Genomic DNA, 27,448 nt, shown 5'->3' with positions numbered 1-27,448 from the left:
TATCCGTTGATTTTATATTACAAATAAAGATCGACGACTGAGATTAAAATATAGACCAGTTACGCCCAACTGGGCCTGTCTTCTATTAAATTGGCCTCTAGGTCGCATGACCTGGGCCTTCTTTTAAGTTGGCCTTCACGTGCCCAATCCTACAGAATTGTTGCCTTGCTGATCCCCATCCTCCTCTCTACCAGGAGCCGCAGCAGACCCAATCTTCTTATTTCCAAGCTAACGGACATAATTTTCATCAAGCCTATCTCCTGAAACTAAACGGACACTCTTTCCATGTAGACTCCCACCGTGTGATTACCGTGTCTATCTATATATAGTGAGGGAGGAAGATCGATTCAGATATAGGCAGGGGAGATGATTGATGACCGGGGAGGAGCAGGAGACGCCGAGACGCAGGACGAGAGCGCAGTCATGGATATCGGCAACGACTTCTATATTTTTCGCATCCAGATTGCGCCCCGCTTCGCTATGGAACCTCGCCATCGTCCTCCTCTTCCACAATTCCGAGGGTCTCAAGTTGCACGCCGCAGCCGCGTAAGCACAGCGGCCACGCGTTGAAGATAGGTCATGGGGAGGCGGAGACCCCACTCGCCAATTAAGGCGTGCACGACGTCTGATCCGGCCGATGCGAGGATGTGGGGGACGACGTCTGAGCCAGGTGTTGTGCTCCAAGTACGTCGTCGAGGACGAGGACGTCAAAGGGGGCTCAGAATTATGAGGAGATGGCGAATGACAAGAAAAGGAGGGAGATCCGACTGCAACACGGTACCAGCAGACACTTAGGTAAGCGATATATATACATCCCGAGCCGTCGCTGGTGGATTCATCCCGAGCATGCATCGAATATGGGAACATATAATTTCTGTCTATTTTATATATTACGGCTGACTTCTGGCCAGCCTTCCATGGAATTTGGTCATGCGAAAGACGACCGTGAATCCGTGATGAGACCAATAATTTTCTACTACATGCGTTTTTGTCTTTGAAGCTGACTTTTTTGTAATCGTATTCACATTGTCTGGCAGCTTTGGCATTCGATTTCCACATACTTAAACAATTCATAGTTATTTACTGTTGCAATTTTGGAGTTCAAAAGGAAGCTGATGTTTTTGGTTCATCTACAGAGGAGAAGGTTGCACTTAGTCTTTTTATTCTCTTATTAGTCGGTGCCCCCAGAATTTCATATTTTTTTTATTATAAAGCCTGAAATTAGTGTTCAGAAAAATACAATGCTTGGCTACAAGTCAAAGTTGTTATACGTATGTCTATGATGATTTACCCTATTTTCAGAAACCCACTATTGAGTTTCGCCTACTATAGTTGACCTCTCACGTTGATGCACCGGATTTCTTTTTTAACATGACTGGCTGCCTAAACACTTCTACTCATGGAAAATTTGGATGAGTTAACAAGTGTGTGAACTCAAGTTTCTATATGAGCTTATACTAGATATGAAAAAACTTAGAAATTTATGAGGCCACCTAACCGAATCTCATGAACAGAAGCTGACGAACGTTTGCGTTTGAGAATAGTCATAAGTTCATATTTTGGGAAACACCACTTATCATGTAGTTTCTGGTGTGGTAGTGTCAAGGATTTTTCAAGGAGTTGGTTGATGTCGTCGAGTGTGGGAACAAGATATATATGTGTGTGTGGAGGGGCGGAGGGTCTACATGAGACACTGGCTAAGGTAGTGTGTTTTTCCTCTTCCGTCGCAATGCACGGGCCTTTTTGCTAGTTAAATATCAAACAACAAATCCATCTCCTTCAATGCAGTTGTTAAAGCTTACAGCTATATCCATGTTTAACATAATGATATCGTCTTGTCGAGACCGCCATCCATGGCCTGACCAAACATACCATTTCTTGCAAGGGATGTCCAGCAGTAAAAGTGCTTCTTTTGTGAGTTTGATTGAGTTTATCGGATCAAGCTAGTCTTTCTCAAGCAGGTGTCTACCTATTCAAGTAGTTCCAAATAGACTAGATGATGGTAATAATTTTTTATTCCTGGTTATTCGTGTACAATTACACAGAGAGAGAGAGAGACAGAGAGGGTACCTGGAGTAGTGCATGGCTCTCCCCTCTCCCCTCCTCCCTCTGGCGGCGACGCTGCTGAGCTCGCCTCTTCCCCCCTCTTCTCCGGCGTCCTCCCTCCGCACCCCTCTGGCTTCATTCCCCGTCCCCCCCCCCCCGCCCCGCCGGCTTCACCTCGCTCCGTCCTCCCCGCTCCTCTCCCTTCCAACAGGTTTTGGGCGCTCGACTCTGAGGACTCGGGGTCGGACTCCGATGCACCCCTTCCCCTCCCCGTCTGGTGCCTGTGTGCGGGCTCCCCGTCGTCTCGGCTCCGGGCCGCTGCCGGAAGTTTGTGCCTGGTGGGCATGGGCGACCGGCCTCCGCCGCGATGGAGGTGGACAGATGGCGGCGCGTGTCCCGCGGGCGTCGCCGTGCTCCTGCTCCGTCTCCGGCTCGGGGGCTCCTGGGCCCTGGCGGGGGCAGTGTGGTGGTGCTGGACCCGCCCTCTCCCCCTCCCCTCCGGCGTCTTCCCCTGCTTGCGCCTCATCTGGGGGTCCGGTGTTGTCCTCGTCGGCGGCGGCGGCGACGCCAACACTAGATCTGGCGCTGGTGTTTGTGGAGGGCTCTGGTGCTGGGCCGCGGGCCCTCGAGTCACCGGTTGGGCCTGTTGGGCCTGGGGCCGTGCCTCCCCTTGGTTGTTTGTCTGTTTCCCCCACCCTCTTTTGGTACCTGGGCTGCGGTTGGCCCAGGTCCACCCCCTCGCTCCCCCCTCGACCCTTCCAACTGGCCCCGGCCTAGCTCGGTCCGGATATATATGGGTGCGGAAGGGTTCGGCTCCCCCATTCCTAGGGTTTCCTGCTTCCTCCTCTGACCTGTGCCGTCGCCGCTCTCCCATTCGAGTCTTTTCCAGATCTTCCCCTCCCCCTCCCCTCTCTCTCTCTCGTTTGCAGCGGTGGTCTCGATGGACCGCTCGCGCGGGTCCTCCAGCGAGGCTGTCTCCGGCCAGAAGCGACGGAGGGAGGGCTTGGGCGAGGCGGAGGCGGATCTGCAGTATGAGGCCGCGCTGCGCTCCAAGCTTGAGGCGGCGCGTGCTCCGGCTGCAGGGGCGGCGTCGGTGAAGGGTGGCTCCCCCTCGCTAGGATCTGGTTCGATGGCGGCTGGTCCCTCGGTGCCTTTGGCCGGATCTGTCATGGTCTTTGCTGACCCATGGGAGGTGGCGGCTGCAGCCAGTAGGGCTGGTTCTTCTAGCCCGAACCCGCCGCCCCCTCTGCGTGGTGCCGCGCCCCAGGGGGTGGTCCGCTGCCGGATCCGGCGGCTCCTCGAGGGGGCCCATCACGGTTCGTGCCCCGTGTTGCTTCGGTGGCGCCGTCTCGTCGTCCCACTGGGGCTGCTGCTGGTCGGGGCGGCGGATCCGCGTCTAGTTCTGCTGGTGATGGCATCCTTCCCCCTCCTCCTCTTGGATCTGTGCGCGCTCCTTCTCAGTCCCAGGTTGCCAATCCAACCCTCACCTGCTTCGCTTGCCACCCTCCTGGACATTTCCAATCCCACTGCCAAAATCCTCCTTTCTGCCTTATCTGTAGAGAAGATGGTCACCTTACTGTTGGTTGCCAGAACCGATCCAAACCACCAGGCTTTGTTCACTATGGTCTTGGCCTTCCTGGTTGCTCTTTTTTCGCTCTAGATCATGAGGTCCCTGTTGTGGTTCCACTTCCAACGCTCTCCAACTCCGGTATCATCTCTGTCCAGTCCAAGCGCATCACCCCCCAAATTCTTCTCGATGAGCTCCGGCTTTGGGACGATGGGGGTTGGGATTGGCAAGTTCGCCAACTGTCGGAATTTGAGTTTGCTGCCACGCTCCCCTCCAAGGAAAGGCTTCGGATGATCTCCTCCTGCACCAGCTTCACACTTCCCCTCAATCAACTGGTTGTTTCTGTCAAGGCTGCGTCTAATGGCTCTAAAGCGATCTCCTCTTTGTCTGAAGTTTGGGTCCTAGTTGATGATGTGCCTCCTGCTCTCCGCTCTACTGCTTTCATCATGGCCTTCGGTATTCTTATCGGCAAGCCCATCGAGGATGATCAGGAATCTCTGGCTGTCCTGGGTCCGGTGCGCCTGTGTGTGTGTGGTGTGTGGATCCGCTCTGTATCCGCGGCTCCATCGACGTCTTCCCTTCGGCCGGAGGCTTCCGGCTTAGGGTTCGGGTCGAGGGACACACGGGTCCGGTGTTGCCTCCACCTCCTCCCCCACAACCTGCTTCCGGTAATGATGATAAGGGCAAGGACGATGATGGCCTCCAGGATGATTCTCTTCGCGGTAATGACCAGCGCTTTACCCAGTCGGAGTGGGACGGGCTTTCGCCTGAAGATCGGGACCTGCTTAAGGAAAGCGCCCCGGCTGGGGATGCCAAAGATTCGTTGCATGCTTCTGAGGGGGGGGGGCTGCGGCTTCTGGTGGGATGAAGGGCACACCATTCTCTGCGGTGTGCTCTAATCTTCCAGCTCGCCCCGCCTCTCCTTCTCTCTCCGGTATCGACGATCTGCCACCGGCCGGCCCACTGGCCTCGAAGAAGAAGAAGAAGTCGTCTGTCAAAAAGTTCTCCGCTCGCAGCAGGGCGTCTGGTGACTCTAAGCAGTCTGCGGCATGGTTTGTGCCGTAGGCTTGATACGGACCTGGGCGCGGCCTCGGGCCCGTCTTCTGCCGCGGCTTCCCCCAGCCGTGCTCGTCCGGCGCTGTTGCGCTTGCCTGCCTCCACTGCCCGCAAGAGCGGCCACGTCTCCAACAGTGGCGAGCGTGTTGCTGATCGGGCGGCGCGCGCGCTGCGGCCAGGGATCTGCCTCTTCAGGTTCACTCCCATGCTCTCCTCCTCCCTGTCCTCCTGTTCCCTCCCCTGTTCGTTAGTGCTTCCTTCTTAGTCCAATGATCACCTTTTACATATTTTAGAGGACGTAGGCATTACTTGTGATCCTAGTTTGGGTACCCCCTCATCTTTACTAGATATTATTAGGGCAAATGAAATTGCTCAGGCGGACATCGCTAAAGCCAAGGAGGTTGTGTCGGGCTCTGTTGCCCCACTGGTTGTGGCCGGTGGGGGTGTGGAGGGACCTGATAGGGTTCAGGTGCCCTCGGCTGTGTCTATGCGTGGGGCTGGTAAACGATCTAAATCCTGCATGGCCCCATGCAGGTCGAGTCTTCGCATTAAGAACTTATCTCATAGATGAAGGCCTTATTCTGGAACATTAGGGGTTTCGGCGCTAGGGGGCGACGGGATCAGCTCAAAGACTTGGTCCGCTCTAAGAATAGATATCATTGGTCTTGTTGAAACTCTGAAACCTTCCTTCTCCCCAAATGAGTTATCCGCTGTCACTGGGATCGATAGGTATGATTGGAACTATGTGGCCTCTTCTGGACATTCGGGTGGCATCCTAATTGGCACAAAAGAAGATTTGTTTGATTTCGTTGCTTTTGACCATGGGATTTTCTGGGCTAGTACTGTGGTATCTCATCGCTCCCTCAATTCTTTATTAGAAATCATGGTGGTTTATGGTCCGACTGATCATTCTCTCTCTTATATTTTTTTGGATGAACTAAGAAATAAAATAGAGTCCCGCGACCTCCCTCTACTCATTGGGGTGGGGGGATTTTAATCTGTTGCGCTCCCCTACGGACAAAAGTTCTTCTAACTTCTCGTGGACGCTAGCTGACGCTTTTAATGCTTTCATTCGGGACACGACTATTCGTGAAATTCGTAGGGTTGGTGCCCGTTTCACTTGGACGAATCGCCAACCTAATCCCATTCGTTCTGTCCTGGATCGTGTTTTCTTCTGTTCTAGGTGGGATACTATGTTTCCCCAAGCCGTCCTCAGGGCCCTATCCATCGTGGGCTCTGATCACCCCCCCTGATTCTCGATGACGGTACCCATTCGGTCTCCTTTCCGCGGTTCCAGTTCGATGCTTCTTGGATCATGGTGGAGGGTTTTGTTGAGTTGTTAGTGCAAAAGCTCTCTACTTTCCTATCTTCTAATCGACGTTCCTTTGGACCGATGGATGACTGGCACCAGTGCTCCTACATTCTTCGTAGATTCCTTCGTGGCTGGTCCAAGAATCATATTGCCGAGTCAAGGAGTGACAAAGTTTGACTGGCTGCCCAAATTGGCTCCCTAGATGTTCGTGCTGACGGTCCGGGCCTTGCCCCCGCTGAGTGGCAGTTGCGTTATGATTTAGAAGAGGCTCTTCTGGCCCTTCACCGTCAAGAGGAGGTGTATTGGAGGCAAAGAGAAACCATCAATTGGACTTTAAAAGGCGACTCGCCCACTTCGTACTTCTTCGCCATTGCTAATGGCAGGCGCCGCTGATGTTTGATCGATAGCCTTCTTATCAATGGTGTTAGGGTCTCCGACCAGTCTGAAATTATGCGTCATGTGGTTAATTTTTTCTCCTCTCTCCTCTCTGCTAAACCCGAGGTGGGTTTTAGACTGGCTAGTGCTTTTTGACATTTCTAGGTTGAATTACGCCGTGCTCACTCTCATTCCTAAAGTCAGAGGGGCGGACTTGATTTCTCAATTTAGGCCTATTGCCTTGATCAACAACTTTGCGAAGCTTCCAGCTAAAGGCTTGGCTACTAGGCTCTCCCCGATCGCTCACCGTGCTATTAGTCCTTTTCAATCTGCGTTCATAAAGGGTAGATTCATTTTGGATGGCGTGCTTTGTTTGCATGAGATTGTCCATGATATGCGGATCCGGGAACTAAAGTCGTGGTTCTCAAGCTCGATTTGGAGAAAGCATATGATTCGGTGAGCTGGAATTTCCTTCGTCAAGTCCTCCTTGCTAAGGGTTTTGATGGTACGGTTGTTCACCGTCTTATGCAGCTAGTCACGGGTGGTCATACGGCCGTGTCGGTCAATGGGCAGATGAGTAATTTTTTTGCTAACGGTAAAGGCCTTAGACAAGGAGACCCGGCTTCCCCCCTCCTCTTCAATTTTGTCGCGGATGCCCTCTGTCATATTCTGTCTCGGGCTGCTCTTGCCGGTCACAACACTCCTGTCAGCTATCATCTTAATCCCAATGGCATCACTCATCTTCAATACGCGGACGACACCATTATTATGGTTGAGCTTAACAAGCCTAGTATTACGCATTTGAAATTCCTGCTTCGATGTTTTGAAGCTCTTTCAGGTCTTAAAATCTACTTTCCAAAAAGTGAAGTCATTGTCACTGGGTTACTGGTTCCGAGGCTCATAGAGTTGCGCATCTCGTAAACTGTTCTCTAGGGTACTTCCCTTTAAAATATTTGGGCCTTCCGATTTCCCCCCATAAGCTATTAGCTAAGGATTCTGCTCCGGCAGCCACCAAGGTGGCGAACAGGGTATTACCGTGGAGAGGGCGTTATAATACCCAAGCGGGCAAGGTGGCCCTCACCAATGCATGTTTGTCTTCACTCCCAATGTTTCTTAATGGGCTTCTACCTCCTGTCTGGAGGGATCCACGCGGGCTTTGACAAGCACAGGGGCTTTTTACTGGAACTCTTCTGACAACAAGCGCAAATATAGGATGGTGAAATGGAACCTAATTTGTAGGCCTAAGAACATGGGGGGCTTAGGGATCATTAATACGTCGGTTATGAACAAGTGCCTCTTGATAAAATGGTGGTGGAAAATCATGTTCCTCGAGGAGCACCCCCTCTGGCTATCCTTTCTCAAGGCTAAATACTTCCCGGTCTCGAGCCTCATGTTTGCTTCTTCTTCGGGTGGTTCCTAGGTCTGGCTTCAGCTCGTTAAAGTTCGTCCGATTTTCCAGTCTTTGGTCAAGTTTATAGTGAGGAATGGTAAGTCCACTCGGTTCTGGTTAGACTTGTGGGTCGGGGACTCCACTCTCCCGGTGGCCTTTCCGGTTTTATTCTCTTATTGCTCTGATCCGGAGATCTCTATCTTTGAGCTCTCGGTTAATAATTGGGTCCTAGCCCTCCGTCGATCCCTTTCTCCTGCAGAGTTGGAAGACTGGAAACGTCTTACTGCCTGCTTCCCTGAGCTCTCGGACAAAGATGACACGATTGTCTGGCCTCACTCCTCTTCTGGTCGGTTTTCGGTTAAGTCTGCCTGCGCTAAGCTTATCTCCGGCTCACATACGGCGAAATTCAAGAATATTTGGAAGGCCCGTATCCCTCCTAAGATCAAAATCTTCATGTGGCAAGACTTCTATGAGAAGCTTCATGCGGCTGATCAAATCCGGAAAAGGAACGGCCCTGGCTCTGATAGATGCGTTTTATGTGGGGCCATTGAAAACATCGAGCATACTTTCTTTCACTGCTCTTTGGCCAAGTTTCTTTGGAGCTGCATTCGACATTGGCTTCACGTTAATTGGAATCCCTCGTGCTTCGAGGACTTGCGGCATTGTGCCACTGCTTTTTCTGGGCTTACTAAAAGGGTGTTCTGTGTTGGTTGGGCAGCGATCTGTTGGTCGCTGTGGACTACTAGAAACAAGTTTACTATTGAGCATATCTTTCCAGCTAACCCTGTGAGCTGCTTATTTAAAGCTAGTGTCTTCTTGCAGTAGTGGAGATTATTGACTAAGGAGGCGGACCTAGAGGCTTTTGATGATATGCTTTCTAAGATGCGGTCTACGGCTTCCTCCCTGCTGCGGCGAACCCGATCGATGACTTAGTCTCCTATCCCTTTTGGTTTCGTACTGGCCTGCGCGCCATAATTGGCTAGGTAGCCATGTATTCGTACTTGTTAGCTGTTGTTGTGATACTTTGTTGGCCTGATGATTGTGATGTGACTCTGCCTGGTGGCTTTATTTATAAAGTCGGGCGTATACTTTTTATCTATAAAAAAAGGGCTAATGTATTTTGATGTATCGGTGATGCTTGGGCTGGTTGACAAGCGAACAATTTTCTGGACTGTCGGTTAGACAAATGGGCTGAGAAGGCCTAGTTTACCAGAGGCGTCCGTTTTGGCCTGTGAAGCAGCAGCCCACTGGACAGCTAGGCCAGTTTATATAGATTGCGGAACATGTCTAAAAGAAAAACAGATTGCGGAACAGATCACCTTAGACACGAAATCTGACGGCCAGGAACTCCCAGATCAATAAAACGGACGGCTAAAAACCCAAATCGTTGTGAGGGCACGGATTAGGTGCGGTTATACTGTCCTTTATTATTGAACTGTGTGTCCATTGAGAAAAGAAGTCAACACTAATACGTACATTGCTGACTCAAAATCCCGTAGCCCGCATACGTGTGTAGTACATTTGAGAAGATGTCTGTATTTCATTAAATGCCAGTAGCCAGCGACAGGACAATACAGATTTAGCCATTAATTATTGATAATAAAGAAACGACATAAAATTTGACGAAAGATTACATCCAGATGTAACTAGACGACAACAGATTGACGAACTATCGTCCGTTGTTGAATGCTTTCACTTAAACGGATGGGCACGGGTTTGGATCTCATCTTCTCAGTACAGGAACGGGAAGCCGGCATTCGTCTCCAGCCCGGCAGGGATCTCCAGTGACGGAGGCATCACCATAAGCAACTGCTGCCATCCCCATCTCGTCATCGACGCACACTCCACCGCAAGGAAGCATTCGACGACAGAGTCCATGGATGGGTAGCCGAAGGAAAAGGTGTTGCCGCCGGGCGAGAAGGCGAGGGCGGACACGTGGGCGCCGGTCAGGACCGCCAGATCGGTGGCCTTGCTGAAGAACCCCACGCGGCCCGTTCTTGGAGAAAATGTTGCTCACGCGCATCCCATATTTTGTGTTGAAAACAGAGCAGGGCAGCGGACCATGGAAGCAACCGGAGCAGTAGCAGCCCGGGCCGGATCTGACGGCGGGTGGGGTTTGAGGAGTTTGGTCCGGGACTGAGAAAGCAAACACCGGAGCAGAAGCTGCTCGTCCCTCGGAGACCAAAGCACAAAGTTGAGAAGGCGGCGCCGCTGAAGCTCTATGGCGTAGAGCGTGCTCCAGGGCGGCGGCAGATCGGGGGTGGATTTCCGGCGTGGGGACGGAGGGGAAGGGGGAAGGGTGGAGCGAGATTATCCCGGCGGAGTGGAGGAGAGATATGGCTGAGGCGGAGGCGACGGATGATCAGATTCTCGGGAGACGAATAGGCAGAGCATTTTCTCCATTGGTGTCTTGGCTAGCATGGATGGATTTGTATTTTTTTACTCAACAAGGGAACCTACCCTACCTTCTTAATCTAAGGTCAATCCTTAAGCCAACCAATGGGTGTGGTTAGCTTCTCACAATAGTTGAGTTAAGTTGGTGGGTGGGGGTTTGGTCTGTAGGTTCGAGTGAAATACTCTAGAAGACTTCTATAATAAGTAAAGGCGTCTCTAAAGGTCCCCTCGGAACAGGACCCAAGACAGTTTTTTGGGGATAGGGCCGATAAAGAGGTCTGGTGGACCGCAAAACTGGTAGGCACACATCATACATTCCTCCCTCATAGCCCATCCCCCATGGGTGTGCTTTGGACCTCCAAAAACTGGCCTAAAAATTTCAACCCTGCATGAGCCGCCAAGCCTCTTTGCTTGCCCTTCGGTGTGCTTCCGCGTTTCACGCTCGCCTTCATCCCGGTACCTGAGCCGGCGTCGGACCTCATGTCACCCTCAAAAATATATCAGGAATCCTTCGTCCATTGATACAATAAAACAAAGTAGTATATAAGTAATCGTTAGCACGTGGTTGAATCGATCTGGACGTGACAACAAAATGTCCATGTATATATTGTTTGCCTCGCAAAAGCTAGCGTTCCATACAATGTGCGTATTCCAGAGATAATTTATCTTTTTCCGGGGAAAACATTTGATACAACACATGAAATATATATACGCACCTCCAATGACCCTCAAAATAATGTCAGGAACCCTGCGTCGCCTACCAAGCGAAACGGGGGAGATCGAGATCGCACCGCCGCATTCTCTCGTCCCTCCTACTCATCTCACCGTACGATTAATTTGTTTATCACACACGCTGAATAGTTTTCCAATAAGCAAACCACATTTTTCTTAATTTGGGGTGCCCATTTCATAAATATGGCATGGACATTTATACATAAAACATTTTTTAAATTTAAGATTTTTTTCATTTTAAAAATGTTATTAACTTTTAATTGCTTTCAAATCTATTAAATTCTAGCCACTGATTTGTAAATACTTATTGAATAGCACCTGCAAACGCTTGGGTAATAAGATATGTTAGGCACCCCCCTTGATGATCTGGCAGATGATCGTCTTCTTCCGAACACAGCCACCCCCTATTAGGGGCCACCATTGCTTGCTCGGTGACTGGCATAGCGGAACAAAATAAGAATAGAGAAGGTCAATGCAGATAAGTACGTTACTACATCTCGAGGTAGGGGTGGGTATATAGCAAGCGATAGGAGAGGAATCACTAAGATGAGATATCTACATTAAAAATCCTGATTGGCAGTGAGATTTGTTGTACTCTCTACCGAATTGTGAGTTACAGGCAGAAAAGTGTAGCTCAGTAGTTTCGAATTTTTTTTGATGAAAACTAGAAGAATTTCTGAATTGTAAATTGCAGTTTGGATAAGTATGTACGATAGGATGAGCACATCTCTTAATTAAGTAAATGTGACGAAAACTCTAGTAAGTTCAAATGTCGTTAGTGAACCGTATGAGATTTGATTCTGTATATGTGTAATTTTTTCTGGGCCATCATGCAAGAGACTACTGACCATGAAGCTGGATGGTTCGGCTAGCCAACTCTCAGTTAAAATAGATGTGCAGACATCTTTGGCACAAAGATGAGATGGAGTGCCGAAGCACAAACTACATGTTGAATCAAAAGTAGTAATATGAGGACCTAGCTCACTTATTTCTGCGATGATAGGAGCCACAACTGAACGCTTGTTGTGGCAAGTATACCGAAGATTAACAACCTCCAGGTAATCGGTCTAGACCAAAACTTTAGGGGCCCTCTGATGTTCGCAAAAATGATGCACTCTCAAACTGTCATTGTTTGAAAAATAAGTCTATCAGTAACTCCAAAGTGCAGTTTGCTCTAGGCTCCCATAAACCTAGTTAAATATCAAACAACAACTCCATCTCCTTCAATGCAATTGTTAAAGCTTATAGCTATATCCATGTTTATCTTAATGATATTGACTTGTCAAGACCGCCATCCATGGCCTGAGAAAATATACCATTTCTTACTAGGGATGTACAAAGTGCAAGTGCTTCTTTTGTGAGTTTTATCGACTTCACCCGATCAAGATGGTCTTTCCCATGCAGGTGCCTCCCTATTTCCAGTAGTGCCAAATAGACTACACGATGGTAATATTTTTCTATTGCTGGTTATTCTTGTACAATTAATCAGACAGGATATCACGGGGTAATACATTTGGATGGAGCCACGGTAGTTGAACATGAAACCATAACCTAGCCTAATCCCAAAAACGTCAGGCATGTGAGCAATGGATTGAAGAATTCTTGAGATCCTCCTCCATTCCTTGACAAATCTTGTATGTGCTATTGTTTCTGATTTCAAGTGGTTTGATATGACACATCTGGTATAATGCCTCTAATCACTCGCCACCAACACACCCTAATCCTAGTTATGACATCTAGCTTCCAAATGGCAAACCAAATATGTGGTTAGGTTAAATACTTTGTCACACACACACTGACACACGCATCAGATTAGTCATGTTCAAGTACCTAGCTGAATGTTTGTGGATATCTTGTGAATTATGATTTCATTCCCTAAATTTTGTAGATGTTCTAAGTTCTGACTTATATTTTCGATGGTAAAAATTACTAATTACATGCAAGAACAGTCTAGTAAGTAAATGTCCTGACTTCTACTAGTTTAGATGGTTATTAGTATCACTATCAGAGTATCACTTACTACTTAATGCAACTTCTAATTTGGTATAAAACCGCTGGAAGTCTTGATACAGTTCTGCACATTGCAATTAATTATGTAGTGGTTCCTCTCCTATTTGTCTAACCGACATGTTTTCGAGCATATGCACCTGGGCCCTTCATATCTAGCAACTCATTTTCTTCACCGTGATTCGTGCAAGAATTTTTCTCTTTTTTGTTTCTCATATAGAACATGTTTTGAACATCAAACTTTGTAGCACAACAAAGTTTTCTAACTAGTATGTGGGATAAAACTTTCATAATTTTTCTTTCATCAGAAATAGGAAAATGAGATTTGTTTGATTCAAAAATCTCTTTTTTAGTATTTATGTTGGAGCAAAAAATCTGAAAGTTTCATTCCACATTCTAGGTAGAAATACTTGTTAGTTGATGTATAATACATGTTTTATATGACAAACAAAAAAGAGAAATTTCCATGTACTTAGTTAGTTGTGTAGTACAGATCTCAAAGCAACATTGAAGTAGCCAGGATAACAAGGGCCGGGTGCATATACTCAAAAATTCTACATCCTTGAGTTCGGTAGCAGCAACTCATGCAAGCATGCAACAGATGCAGATGGCGATGCATCCACCACAGGTGTTCACTACCGGCACGAAGATGCAGATGGTGATGCTGCCGCCGCCGGGATGCACATGGTGATTCCTCAGCAGCCAGGATTCCACGGGGGGTTGAGGACATGTCGGCCCTGGTTCTCCGCCGGGACGGAGATAGAGCTGATGCTGATGGCCATGCCGCCGACGGTGCCGGAGTTCCCATCGGGATGGACATGTCGCAGCAGTGGCTCGGGCCGAATCATGGCTTCCCCTACTGAAGAGAAGAAGACATGGACGTGGGTCAATCGTTTAGTTCGTTGTCACAGTTATCTGTAAAAAAATCATGCAAGTTCCATGGAAGATCTATGCATTAGTTGGTTCAGTTATCATAGTAGTACTATATTAGTTTTCAATTTTTTCATGCTCAACTACATGCCTTCTCGTAATTCAGATCTTTCAATTTATTCATGCTTAAGTTCGTGACTTTTTAGTTGTTCAGATGCACGTTTGTCATGCACATGTTCATGATTTTTAGCTGTTCGGGTCTTGCTTTTTTCCATGCTCAGGTTCATGATTTTTAGTTGTTCATATCTTGCAATTCTTTTAGGATCAAGTTTATGATTTTTTGTTGTTCAGGTCTAGCAATTTTTAGTTGGTGCATGTAGTTATGCTTTGATGCGTGAGTTTTAGTTACACAGCTCAGTGAGTACCGAATTGAATCTCATGGTCTTTCACGAGTTTTAATGTACGTAGCTCAGTGAAGCGATTCCTCACTGGCCGCCTGCTATATAAACCCCCGGATCCCGAGACATAGCCACACACACTCCTCTTCCTCCCTTTCTCTGAGCGAGGGAGGAAGAAGACCGTCATCCACCGGATCGAGCAGGACGATGCCCGTCACATCTGCTTCTGCAAGAGCTACCTAGGGTTCTTTATTTTTGGCAGTGCCGTAAAATCGGGCCAGCAAGGAAGATCGTGTGAGTCAGATTGCATGCGTGCCGCGAACAACCTAGAACAACAGTTATTGTAGAGAGGTTTATAGGAGAAATGTTCACAACATATAAATGTTTTTCCGCACAATTTTATAAAAATGCATGTAACATATGAAGAAAATCTTTGTGTAATTTTAATTAATTTCATAAATCTTAAAAATGCTCCCACATTTTGAAAAATTGTTCAGGGCATTTAAAAAAAATCAACAACATATAAGTTATGTTCACCTTGTATTTACGGAATGTTCACCATGACTCGGACTGGGTCTGGATCTTATCTTCTTCTCAATACAGGAAGTCGGTGTTCGGCTCAAGCGACTTCTACACCATCTCCATCCCGGCGGGAAATTCTGGTGGAGGCGGCAGTAGAGACATAAGCAAGTACGTATCTCCTTCTCCATCCCAGCGTTGAACCCAGGCGGCTGAGGAATGTCCAGCTGCACCATATCCATCGCGGCGGCCAACCCCGCTGGCGGAGGCAACTTCTTCATATGAACTAAATTCCAACTATTAGACGCTATTGATTAATTATTAATATGATAAGGTGACAACCTAATGATTGAGGAAAGATTTCATCCAGATCTAGGTGCATGCATTGTATATATAACAAAAGATTGACGCGGCGATTTAGAAGATGCATATGTAACCGATTGACAATAAATTAACGAAATTAGTGACCACGCATATGGTGGATGGTTTTGTGTTTGAAAGCGGAGCATGCATCAAGAGTTCATTAAGAGCTTATCTCTCTGGGCCCTAGCCTTTTTAATTGGAAGACTCTAGGCCCATCACACAGTTAATTCTTACATCCCTCGAAATAATAGCTCATGAAGCTTCATGGCCAAGTGTTAATTACATTTATTCTAAAAAGTGTTAATTACATTTTTCTAAAAATGTGTTAATGACATTTGTACCAATGATAATCATCTTTAACTTGCGCTGAGCTAGCATGAGGTAATTGAACCCTGGACCTAGCTATGATACTACATATGATACTAATATATGATATTATGCATTAGTAATATGATACTCCCCACTACGACCAGTCTAAGCATCGTTACAATCCATTTCATCAAGTTATTTACCTGTTAATACTGTATGCCCTATAAAACGGAAAGGAGGGAGTACTATGTTAAGTCATCCCTAGCATTGAACGTGTGTGTCCATCGAGAAAAGAAGTCAACACTAGTACATTGCTGACTCAAAATCCTGCAGCCAGCAGCGAACGTGTGTAGTACATTTGAGAAGATATCTGTATTTCATTAAATGCCAGCAGCCAGCGGCAGGACAATACAAATTTAGCTATTAATTATTGACAATAAAGAAACGACATAAAATTTGACGAAAGATTTCGTCCAGATGTAACAAGATGACAACAGATTGACGAACTATCGTCCATTGTTGAATGCTTTCACTTGAACGGATGGACACAGGTTTGAAGCTCATCTTCTCAGTACGAGAATTGGAAGCCGGTGTTCGTCTCCAGCCCAGCAGGCATCTCCGGTGACGGAGGCATCCCCATCTCATCGTCGAACCCTAGCGGCTGAGGAATCACCATCTGCATCTCCTCCATATCCATCCCCACAACGAACAATAGCGGCAGAAGCATCTCCTGCATATCCATCCCGGAGGCGAACACGTCAGGCGGAGGCAGCGTCGCCATCAGCATCTGATGCTCCTGCTGCTACCGAACTCCAAAGTACTGCCAACGAAGAGCTGCAGCGGCAGCGGCGGGGCTACCTCCGCCATGCGGCTCACGTCAACGCGCAAGAGAACCTGGTTGGCGCGTTCGGAGGCGATGTCCTTCACCTGCATCAGCGCGGCAAAGAAGGCTGCCATGTCCTCGGCCCCCATGTCACGCACATTCGGGTCGACCCAAGCCGCTATAGGCTCCCCCGTGTCACGCTCCTTCACTGTGACCTCCTCGCGCTCAGTCCGCTTCTTCACCTCGACCAGCACTTTGCGCAGCTCGTCGAACTCCTGGTGCAGCTTCTCCAGCTTCTGAACTTCGCCGGCAGCACCGTCCTCGCTCGCGCCAGCCCCCGCACTCTCCCCCACCAGAAAGCGTTCCACGACTGGGTCGACGGAGGGGTGGTCGAAGGAGAAGGCGTTGCCACCGGGCGAGGAGGTCAGTGCGGCCACCTGGGCGCCGGTCAGGACTGCTAGATTGCTGGCCTTGCTGAAGAACCCCACGCGGCCGTTGGAGAACCAGACGTGCGGGGCATCGTCCTGCTCAATCCGGCGAATGACGGTCTTCTTCCGGCCGCTGCCACCCCTCTGGATGAGCGCTGCCATTACTCGCTCGCTCTGTGGCTAAGCTCAAAGAAAGGGAAGGAGAGGAGTGTGTGTGGCTACGTCTGGGGTCGGGGGCTTTATATAGCAATCATGACTGAGCTACGTGCACTAAATGTGGTGATAGGCCATGAGATTCGATTCGGTATTCGCTAAGCTGTATGTCAAATGATAACTACGTACTCCATATTATTTACTCCTGTTGCCGAAACAAACTGCTTTCGGTACTCTATCGCGCAGCAACAACGTGCTTCCGCTTGGAGAAACTGTTGCTCGGGCGCATCCCGGATGTTTTTTGAAAACAGAGAAGGGCAGCGGACCGGGGCAGCACCGGGGCCGGATCTGGACTGTGGGTGGGGTTCAAGGAATTTTGTCCAACACTGAGCAAGCAAACACCGGAGCAGAAGCTGCTCGTCCCATGGAGACCAATGCCCAATATTGAGAAGGCAGCGCCATTGAAGCTCCAGTGCATGGAGGGGGGAGGCGCACTCTAGGGCGCCGGCAGTCCGCGGGTGGACTTCCGACGTGGGGAGGGAGGTGAGTGGGGAAGGGCGGAGAGATATTATACCAGAGGAGGGGAGCAGAGATACGGCGGAGGCGGAGGCGACAGACGATCTAGATTTCCGAGAGACGAATGTGCAGAGTATGTTCTTTGGTGTGTTGGCTACCATGGATGGATTTGGTTTTCTGATCCAACAAGGGAACCAACCCTACCTTCTTAATCTACGGGGATTCCTTAACCCAAACAAATGGTGGGGTTAGCTTCTAGCCATGGTTGAGTTTAGTTGGTGGGTGGGGGTCTGGCGGGGAGGGTAGGGTGGAATACTCTACAAGACTTCGATGATAAGTAAAGGCGTCACTAGGGGTCCCCTCGGAATAGGGACCAGCAAAGCTTTTGGAGGATAGGGCTGAAAAAGAGGTCCGATGGCCCCCCATACTTGGAGGCAAACATGACACATTCATCCCTGACAGCCCATCCCCGATGGGTGTGCTTTGGACCTTGAAAAACTGGTCCTACAATTTCCACCCTGCGTGAGCCGCCAATCATCCTTGCTTGCCCTACGGCGACCTTCGGCATTTCATGCTCGCCGTCACCCCGGTACCTGAGCCTGCGCCGGACCTCGTGTCACCTAAAAATAATGTCAAGAACCCCGCTCCATTTATATATTAAAACAAAGTAGTATATAGGTATTTGTTCACACAAGGTTGAATCGATCGGGACATGACAAAAAAATGCAAATGTATAAATTGTTTGCCACACAAAAGCTAACGTTCCTAACAATGAGCGTATTCCGGTGATAATTTATCTTTTTTCCGGGCACACATTTGATACAACACATCAAATATTTATATGCACCTCAAATCACCCACACAAAAAAATGTCAAGAACCCCGCGTCGCCTGACAGGCGAAACGGGGGAGATCTAGATCACACCACCGCATTCTCTCGTCCCTCCTACTCATCTCGCCGCACGATTAAATCTTTTATCGCACACGCTGAATAGTTTTCCCATAAGCAGCCCAAGTTTTTTGAATTTGGGGTACCCATTTCATAAATATGGCACGAACATTTATACATAAAACATTTTTTCATTTAAAAATATTTTATTAATATTTAGTCTTTCAAATCTATTAAATTCCAGCTACTGATTTCTAATACTTATTGAAGAGCACCTGCAAGCGCTTGGGGTATCAGGTATGTTGGGCATCCTCTTGACGATCTGGCACTTGATCGTCTTCTTCCGACAACAGCCACCCCTTGATTAGGGGCCACCATTGCTTGCTCAGTGACTTGCATACAGAAAGAAAGCAAGAATAGAGAAGGTCAATGCAGATGAGTGCGTTACTACATCTCGAGGTAGGGGGTGGGTATATTACAAGTCTTTCTCAAGCAGGTGTCTACCTATTCAAGTAGTTCCAAATAGACTAGACGATGGTAATAATTTTTTATTGCTGGTTATTCGTGTACAATTAATCTGACAGGATATCAAGGGCTAATGTATTTTGATGTGTCGGTGATGCTTGGGCGGGTTGACAAACGAACAGTTTTCTGGACTGTTGGTTAGACAAATGGGCTGAGAAGGCCCAGTTTACCAGAGGCGTCCATTTTGGCATGTGGAGCAGCAGCCCACAGGACAGCTAGGCCAGTTTAAACAGATTGCGGAACATGTCTAAAAGAAAAACAGATTGCGGAACAGACCACCTTAGACATGAAATCTGACCGCTAGGAACTCCCAGATCAATAAAACGGACGGCCAAAAACACAAATCGCTGTGAGAGCAGAGATTAAGTGTCGTTATACTATCCTTAATTGAACGTGTGTGTCCATTGAGAAAAGAAGTCAACACTAGTACATTGCTGACTCAAAATCCTGTAGCTCGCCAACGTGTGTACTACATTTGAGAAGATGTCTGTATTTCATTAAATGCCAGTAGCCAGCGTGAGGAGAATACGGATTTAGCCATTAATTATTGATAATAAAGAAACGACATAAAATTTGACGAAAGATTTCATCCAGATGTAACTAGACGACAACAGATTGACGAACTATCGTCCGTTGTTGAATGCTTTCACTTGAACGGATGGACACGGGTTTGGATCTCATCTTCTCAGTACGGGAACGGAAAGCCGGCATTCGTCTCCAGCCTGGCAGGGATCTCAAGTGATGGAGGCATCACCATAAGCAACTGCCGCCATCCCCATCTCGTCGTCGAACCCTGGCGGCTGAGGAATCGCCATCTGCATCTCCTCCATATCCATCCCCGCGACGAAACCCGGCGGCGGAAGCATCTCGTGGATATCCATCCCGGCAGCTCCATCACCATCCGCTGCTGCATATTCATCCCGGAGGCGAACCACTGAGGCGGAGGCTGCATCGCCATCACCATCAGCTGCTGCTGCTACCAAACTCAAAAGAACTGCCACCAAAGAGTTGCGGCTGCAGCGGAGGGGCCACCTCGGCCATGCGCCTAACATCAACGTGCATCGCCTCGAGGAGAACCTTGGCGCGTTAGGAGACAATCTCCTTCACCTTCATCGGGTGGACCCAAGCCGCTATTTAGTCCCCCGCGTCGCGCTCCTTCGCCATGACCTCCTGCTTGCGCTCGTTCGCTTCTTCACCTCGACCAGCTCGGTGCGCAGCTCGTCGAACTCCTGGTGCAGCTTCTCCAGCTTTTTATTTTCGCCGACAGCGCCCTCCTCCTTTGCGCCAGCCGACGCACACTCCACCGCAAGGAAGCATTCCACGATGATGTCTACTACGCAACTTTATCTTTGTAGACGTTGTTGGGCCTCCAAGTGCAGAGTTTTGTAGTACAGTAGCAAATTTCCGTCAAGTGGATGACCTAAGGTTTATCAATCCGTGGGAGGCGTAGGTTGAAGATGGTCTCTCTCAAACAACCCTGCAACCAAATAACAAAGAGTCTCTTGTGGCCCCAACACAACCAATACAATGGTAATTGTATAGGTGCACTAGTTCGGCGAAGGGATGGTGATACAAGTGCAATATGGATGGTAGAAATATATTTTATAATCTGAATAAATAAAAACAGCGAGGTAGATAGTAATAAACGTGAGTGAAAACGGTATTGCAATGATTGGAAACTAGGCCTAGGGTACATACTTTCACTAGTGCAAGTTCTCTCAACAATCATAACATAATTAGATCATATGACAGTCCCTCAACATGCAACAAAGAGTCACTCCAAAGTCACTAATAGCTGAGAACAAACGAAGAGATTATTTTAGGGTACGAAACCACCTCAAAGTTATTCTTTCTGATCGATCTATTGGGCTATTCCTATAAGTGTCACAAACAGCCCTAGAGTTCGTACTAAAATAACACATTAAGACACACATCAACCAAAACCCTAATGTCACTTAAATACTCCAATGTCACCACAAGTATCCGCGGGTTTGATTATACGATATGTATCACACAATCTCAGATTCATCTATTCAAACCAACACAAAGAACTTCAAAGAGTGCCCCAAAGTTTCTACCGGAGAGTCAAGACGGAAACGTGTGCCAACCCCTATGCATAAGATCACAAGGTCACATAAGCCGCAAGTTGATCACCAAAACATAAATCAAGTAGATCACGTGAATATTCCATTGTCACCACAGATAAGCACATGCAAGACATACATCAAGTGTTCTCAAATCCTTAAAGCCTCAATCCGATAAGATAACTTCAAAGGGAAAAGTCAATCCATTACAAGAAGGTAGAGGGGAAGAAACACCATATGATTCAACTATAGTAACAAAGCTCGCGCTACATCAAGATCGTGCCATATCAAGAACATACCTACTGGTACATACCCTCAGCCCCGAGGGTGAACTACTTGCTCCTCGTCATGGAGAGCGCTGGGATGATGAAGATGGCCACCGGTGATGATTCCCCCCTCCGGCAGGGTGCCGGAACGGGGCTAGATTGGTTTTTCATGAACTCAGAGGCTTGCGGCGGCAGAACTCCCGATCTAGGTTCTTTTTTGGAGGTTTTGGGATATATAAGAGGTGTTGGCGTCCAGAACAAGGCAGGGGAGCCCACGAGGGGCCCACAAAGTCGGGGGGTGCCCTAGGGGGGGGCGCACCACAACCTTGTGGTGGCCTCGGGACTCCTCTAGTGCATCTCCGGTACTCTGTGGGCTTCTTTTGGTCCAAAAACAATCGTCGTAAAGTTTTAGGTCAATTGGACTCCGTTTGATATTCCTTTCCTGCGAAACCAAAAAACAAGGAAAAAACAGAAACTGGCACTGGGCTCTAGGTTAATAGGTTAGTCCCAAAAATCGTATAAAATAGCATATAAATGCATATAAAACATCCAAGATAGATAATATAATAGCATGGAAAAATCAAAAATTATAGATACGTTGGAGACGTATCACACGACGGAGTCCATGGATGGGTAGCCGAAGGAAAAGGTGTTGCCGCCGGGCGAGAAAGCAAGGGTGGACACTTGGGCGCCGGTTAGGACCACCAGATCAGTGTTGCTAAAGAACCCCATGCAGTCCGTTCTTCGAGAAACTTTTGCTCGCGCGCATCCCGTATTTTGTGTTGAAAACAGAGCAGGGCAGCGGACCATGGCAGCAACCGGAGCAGTAGCATCCCGGGCCAGATCTGACGGCGGGTGGGGTTTGAGGAGTTTGGTCCGGGACTGAGCAAGCAACCACTGGAGGGGAAGCTGCCCATCCCTCGAAGACCAAAGCACAAAGTTGAGAAGGCCGCGCCGCTGAAGCTCCATGGCGTAGAGGCGTGCTCCAGGGCGGCGGCAGTTCGGGGGTGGATTTCCGGCGTGGGGACGGAGGGGAAGGGGGAAGGGTGGAGCGAGATTATCCTGGCGGAGTAGAGCAGAGATATGGCTGAGGCGGAGGCGACAGATGATCAAGATTCTCGGGAGACGAATAGGCAGAGCATTTTCTCCTTTGGTGTCTTGGCTACCATGGATTGATTTGTATTTTTTTTATTCAACAAGGGAACCTACCCTACCTTCTTAATCGAAGGGCAATCCTTAAGCCAACCAATGGGTGTGGTTAGCTTCTAACAATAGTTGAGTTAAGTTGGTGGGTGGGGGTTTGGTCCGTAGGGTCGAGTGGAATACTCTAGAAGACTTCTATAATAAGTAAAGGCGTCTCCGAAGGTCCCCTCGGAACAGGGCCCAAGACCATTTTTTGGGGATAGGGGCCGACAAAGAGGCTGGTGGACCGCAAAACTGGTAGGCACACATTACACGTTCCTCCCTCACAGCCCATCCCCCATGGGTGTGCTTTGGACCTCCAAAAACTGGCCTAAAAATTTCAACCCTGCGTGAGCCGCCAAGCCTCCTTGCTTGCCCTTCGGCATGCTTCTGTGTTTCACGCTCGCCTTCATCCCGGTACCTGAGCCGGCGTCGGACCTCATGTCACCCTCAAAAAAATATCAGGAATCCCTCGTCCATTGATACAATAAAACAAACTAGTATATAAGTAATCGTTAGCACGTGGTTGAATCGATCTGGACGTGACAACAAAATGTCCATGTATATATTGTTTGCCACGCAAAAGCTAGCATTCCATACAATGTGCGTATTCCGGAGATAATTTATCTTTTTCCGGGGAAAACATTTGATACAACACATGAAATATATATACGCACCTCCAATGACCCTCAAAATAATGTCAGGAACCCTGCGTCGCCTACCAAGCGAAACGGGGGAGATCGAGATTGCACTGCCGCATTCTCTCGTCCCTCCTACTCATCTCACCGTACGATTAATTTTTTTATCACACACGCTGAATAGTTTTCCAATAAGCAAACCACATTTTTCTTAATTTGGGGTGCCCATTTCATAAATATGGCATGGACATTTATACATAAAACTTTTTAAAATTTTAAGATTTTTTTCATTTTAAAAATGTTATTAACATTTAATTTCTTTCAAATCTATTAAATTCTAGCCACTGATTTGTAAATACTTATTGAATAGCACCTGCAAACGCTTGGGTAATACGATATGTTGGGCACCCCCCTTGATGATCTGGCATTTGATCGTCTTCTTCCTAACACAGCCACCACCTGATTAGGGGCCGGCATTGCTTGCTCGGTGACTGGCATAGCGGAAGAAAGCAAGAAGAGAGAAGGTCAATGCAGATAAGTACGTTACTACATCTTGAGGTAGGAGTGGGTATATAGCAAGCGATAGGAGAGGAATCACTAAGATGAGATATCTACATTAAAAATCCTGATTGGCAGTGAGATTTGTTGTTCTCTCTACCGAATTGTGAGTTACAGGCAGAAAAGTGTAGCTCAGTAGTTTCGATTTTTTTTTGATGAAAACTAGAAGAATTTCTGAATTGTAAATTGCAGTTTGGATAAGTATGTACGAAGGATGAGCACATCTCTTAATTAAGTAAATGTGACGGAAACTCTAGTAAGTTCAAATGTCGTTAGTGAACCGTGTGAGATTTGATTCTGTATATGTGTAATTTTTTCTGGGCCATCATGCAAGAGACTACTAACCATGAAGCTGGATGGTTCGGCTAGCCAACTCTCAGTTAAAATAGATGTGCAGACATCTTTGGCACAAAGATGAGATGGAGTGCCGAAGCACAAACTACATGTTGAATCAAAAGTAGTAATATGAGGACCTAGCTCACTTATTTCTGCGATGATAGGAGCCACAACTGAACGCTTGTTGTGGCAAGTATACCGAAGAATAACAACCTCCAGGTAATCGGTCTAGACCAAAACTTTAGGGACCCTCTGATGTTCGCAAAAATGATGCGCTCTCAAACTGTCATTGTTTGAAAAATAAGTCTATCAGTAGCTCCAAAGTGCAGTTTGCTCTAGGCTCCCATAAACCTAGTTAAATATCAAACAACAACTCCATCTCCTTCAATGCAATTGTTTATCTTAATGATATTGACTTGTCAAGACCGCCATCCATGGCCTGAGAAAATATACCATTTCTTACGAGGGATGTACAAAGTGCAAGTGCTTCTTTTGTGAGTTTTATTGAGTTCACCCGATCAAGATGGTCTTTCCCATGCAGCTGCCTCCCTATTTCCAGTAGTGCCAAATAGACTACACGATGGTAATATTTTTCTATTGCTGGTTATTCTTGTACAGTTAATCAGACAGGATATCACGGGGTAATACATTTGGATGGAGCCACGGTAGTTGAACATGAAACCATAACCTAGCCTAATCCCAAAAACGTCGGGCATGTGAGCAATGGATTGAAGAATTCTTGAGATCCTCCTCCATTCCTTGAAAAATCTTGTATGTGCTATTGTTTCTGATTTGATGTTGTTTGATATGACACATCTGGTATAATGCCTCTAATCACTCGCCACCAACACACCCTAATCCTAGTTATGACATCTAGCTTCCAAATGGCAATCCACATATGTAGTTAGGTGAAATACTTTGTCACACACACACCGACACACGCATCAGATTAGTCATGTTCAAGTACCTAGCTAAATGTTTGTGGATATCTTGTGAATTATAATTTCATTCCCTAAATTTTGTAGATGTCCTAAGTTCTGACTTATATTTTTGATGGTAAAAATTACTAATTACATGCAAGAACAGTCTAGTAAGTAAATGTCCTGACTTCTACTAGTTTATATGGTTATTATTATCACTATCAGAGTATCACTTACTACTTAATGCAACTTCTAATTTGGTATAAAACCGCTGGAAGTCTTGATACAATTGTGCACATTGCAATTAATTATGTAGTGGTTCCTCTCCTATTTGTCTAACCGACATGTTTTCGAGCATATGCACCTGGGCCCTTCATATCTAGCAACTCATTTTCTGCATCGTGATTCGTGCAAGAATTTTTCTCTTTTTTGTTTCTCATATAGAACATGTTTTGAACTTCAAACTTTGTAGCACAACAGAGTTTTCTAACTAGTATGTGGGATAAAACTTTCATAATTTTTCTTCCAACAGAAATAGGAAAAATGAGATTTACTTGATTCAAAAATCTCTTTTTTAGTATTTATGTTGGAGCAAAAAATCTGAAAGTTTCATTCCACATTCTAGGTAGAAATACTTGTTGCGTTGCAAAGTTTGAAGTATAATACATGTTTTATATGACAAACAAAAAAGAGAAATTTTCATGTACTTAGTTAGTTGTGTAGCACAAATCTCAAAGCAACATTGAAGAAGCCAGGATAACAAGGGCCGGGTGCATACACTAAAAAATTCTACATCCTTGAGTTCGGTTGCAGCAACTCATGCAGGCATGCAACAGATGCAGATGGCGATGCATCCACCACAGGTGGTCACTGCCGGGACGGAGATGCAGATGGTGATGCTGCCGCCGCCGGGACGCACATGGTGATTCCTCAGCAGCCAGGATTCCACGGGGGGTTCAGGACATGTCGGCCCTGGTTCTCCGCCGGGATGGAGATAGAGCTGATGCTGATGGCCATGCCGCCGACGGTGCCGGAGTTCCCATCGGGATGGACATGTCACAGCAGTGGCTCGGGCCGAATCATGGCTTCCCCTACTGAAGAGAAGAAGACATGGACGTGGGTCAATCGTTTAGTTCACTGTCACAGTTATATGTAAAAAAATCATGCAAGTTCCATGGAAGATCTATGCATTAGTTGGTTCAATTATCATAGTAGTACTGTATTAGTTTTCAAATTTTTTCATGCTCAACTACATGCCTTCTCGTAGTTCAGATCTTTCAATTTATTCACGCTTAAGTTCGTGACTTTTTAGTTGTTCAGATGCACGTTTCTCATGCACAAGTGATGATTTTTAGCTGTTCGGGTCTGGCTTTTTAGTTGTTCATATCTTGCAATTCTTTTAGGATTAAGTTTATGAATTTTTGTTGTTCAGGTCTAGCAATTTTTAGTTGGTGCATGTAGTTATGTACACAGCTCAGCGAGTACCGAATTGAATCTCATGGTCTTTCGCGACATTGAATGTACGTAGCTCAGTGAAGCGATTCCTCACTAGCCGCCTGCTATATAAACCCCCGGACCCCGAGACGTAGCCACACACACTCCTCTTCCTCCCTTTCTCTGAGCGAGACAGGAAGAAGACCGTCATCCACCGGATCGAGCAGGAGGATGCCTGTCACATCTGCTTCTGCAAGAGCTGCCTAGGGTTCTTTATTTTTGGCAGTGCCGTAAAATCGGGCCAGCAAGGAAGATCGTGTGAGTCAGATTGCATGCGTGCCACAAACAACCTAGAACAGTAGTTATTGTAGAGGTTTATAGGAGAAATGTTCACAACATATAAATGTGTTTCCCCACAATTTTATAAAAATGCATGTAACATATGAAGAAAATCTTTGTGTAATTTTAATTAATTTCATAACTCTTAATAATGCTCCCACATTTTGAAAAATTGTTCAAGGCATTTTTGAAAAAAAAAAATCAACAACATTATGAGTTATGTTCACCTTGTATTTACGGAATGTTCACGATGACTCGGACTGGGTCTGGATCTTATCTTCTTCTCAATACAGAAAGTCGGCGTTCGGCTCAAGCGACTTCTACACCATCTCCATCCCGGCGGGAAATTCTGGTGGAGGCGGCGGTAGAGACATAAGCAAGTACGTACTCCTTCTCCATCCCAGTGTTGAACCCAGGCAGCTAAGGAATGTGCAGCTGCACCATATCCATCGCGGCGGCCAACCCTGCTGGCGGAGGCATCTTCTTCATATGAACTAAATTCCAACTATTAGAAGCTATTGATTAATTATTAATATGATAAGGTGACAACCTAATGATTGAGGAAAGATTTCATCCTGATCTAGGTACATGCATTGTAATATATAACAAAAGATGACGCGACGACTTAGAAGATGCATACGTAACCGATTGACAATAAATTCACGAAATTAGTGACCATGCATATGGTGGATGGTTTTGTGTTTGAAAGCGGAGCATGCATCAAGAGTTCATTAAGAGCTTATCTTTCTGGGCCCTAGCCTTTTTAATTGGAAGACTCTAGGCCCATCACACAGTTAATTCTTACGGCCCTCGAAATAATAGCTCATGAAGCTTCATGGCCAAGTGTTAATTACATTTATTCTAAAAAGTGTTAATTACATTTTTCTAAAAATGTGTTAATGACATTTGTACCAATGATAATCATCTTTAACTTGCGCTGAGCTAGCATGAGGTAATTGAACCCTGGACCTAGCTATGATACTACCTATGATACTAATATATGTTATCATGCATTATGGA

At 46.9% G+C, this 27,448-nt stretch overlaps 1 protein-coding gene across 1 annotated transcript; it reads right to left on the bottom strand.

Moving 5' to 3' along the window:
* Nucleotides 1–16,118: 16,118 nt before the first annotated feature.
* Nucleotides 16,119–16,751, bottom strand: LOC109771298 (agamous-like MADS-box protein AGL29). Its single transcript, XM_073495817.1, has one exon. The coding sequence runs from the start codon at nucleotides 16,749–16,751 to the stop codon at nucleotides 16,119–16,121; it is 633 nt and encodes a 210-aa protein (XP_073351918.1).
* Between the last annotated feature and the right edge of the window lie 10,697 nt (nucleotides 16,752–27,448).

Source organism: Aegilops tauschii, chromosome 3, assembly GCF_002575655.3.
Source record: "Aegilops tauschii subsp. strangulata cultivar AL8/78 chromosome 3, Aet v6.0, whole genome shotgun sequence".
NCBI lineage: Eukaryota > Viridiplantae > Streptophyta > Magnoliopsida > Poales > Poaceae > Aegilops > Aegilops tauschii.
Note: the sequence above shows the minus strand (reverse complement) of the source record. Positions and strands in the feature narration are given on the sequence as shown.

Bases quoted from the DNA above. Each gene is read 5' to 3' on its own strand.
- LOC109771298 (XM_073495817.1), bottom strand. From the start codon at position 16,751: ATGGCAGCGCTCATCCAGAGGGGTGGCAGCGGCCGGAAGAAGACCGTC.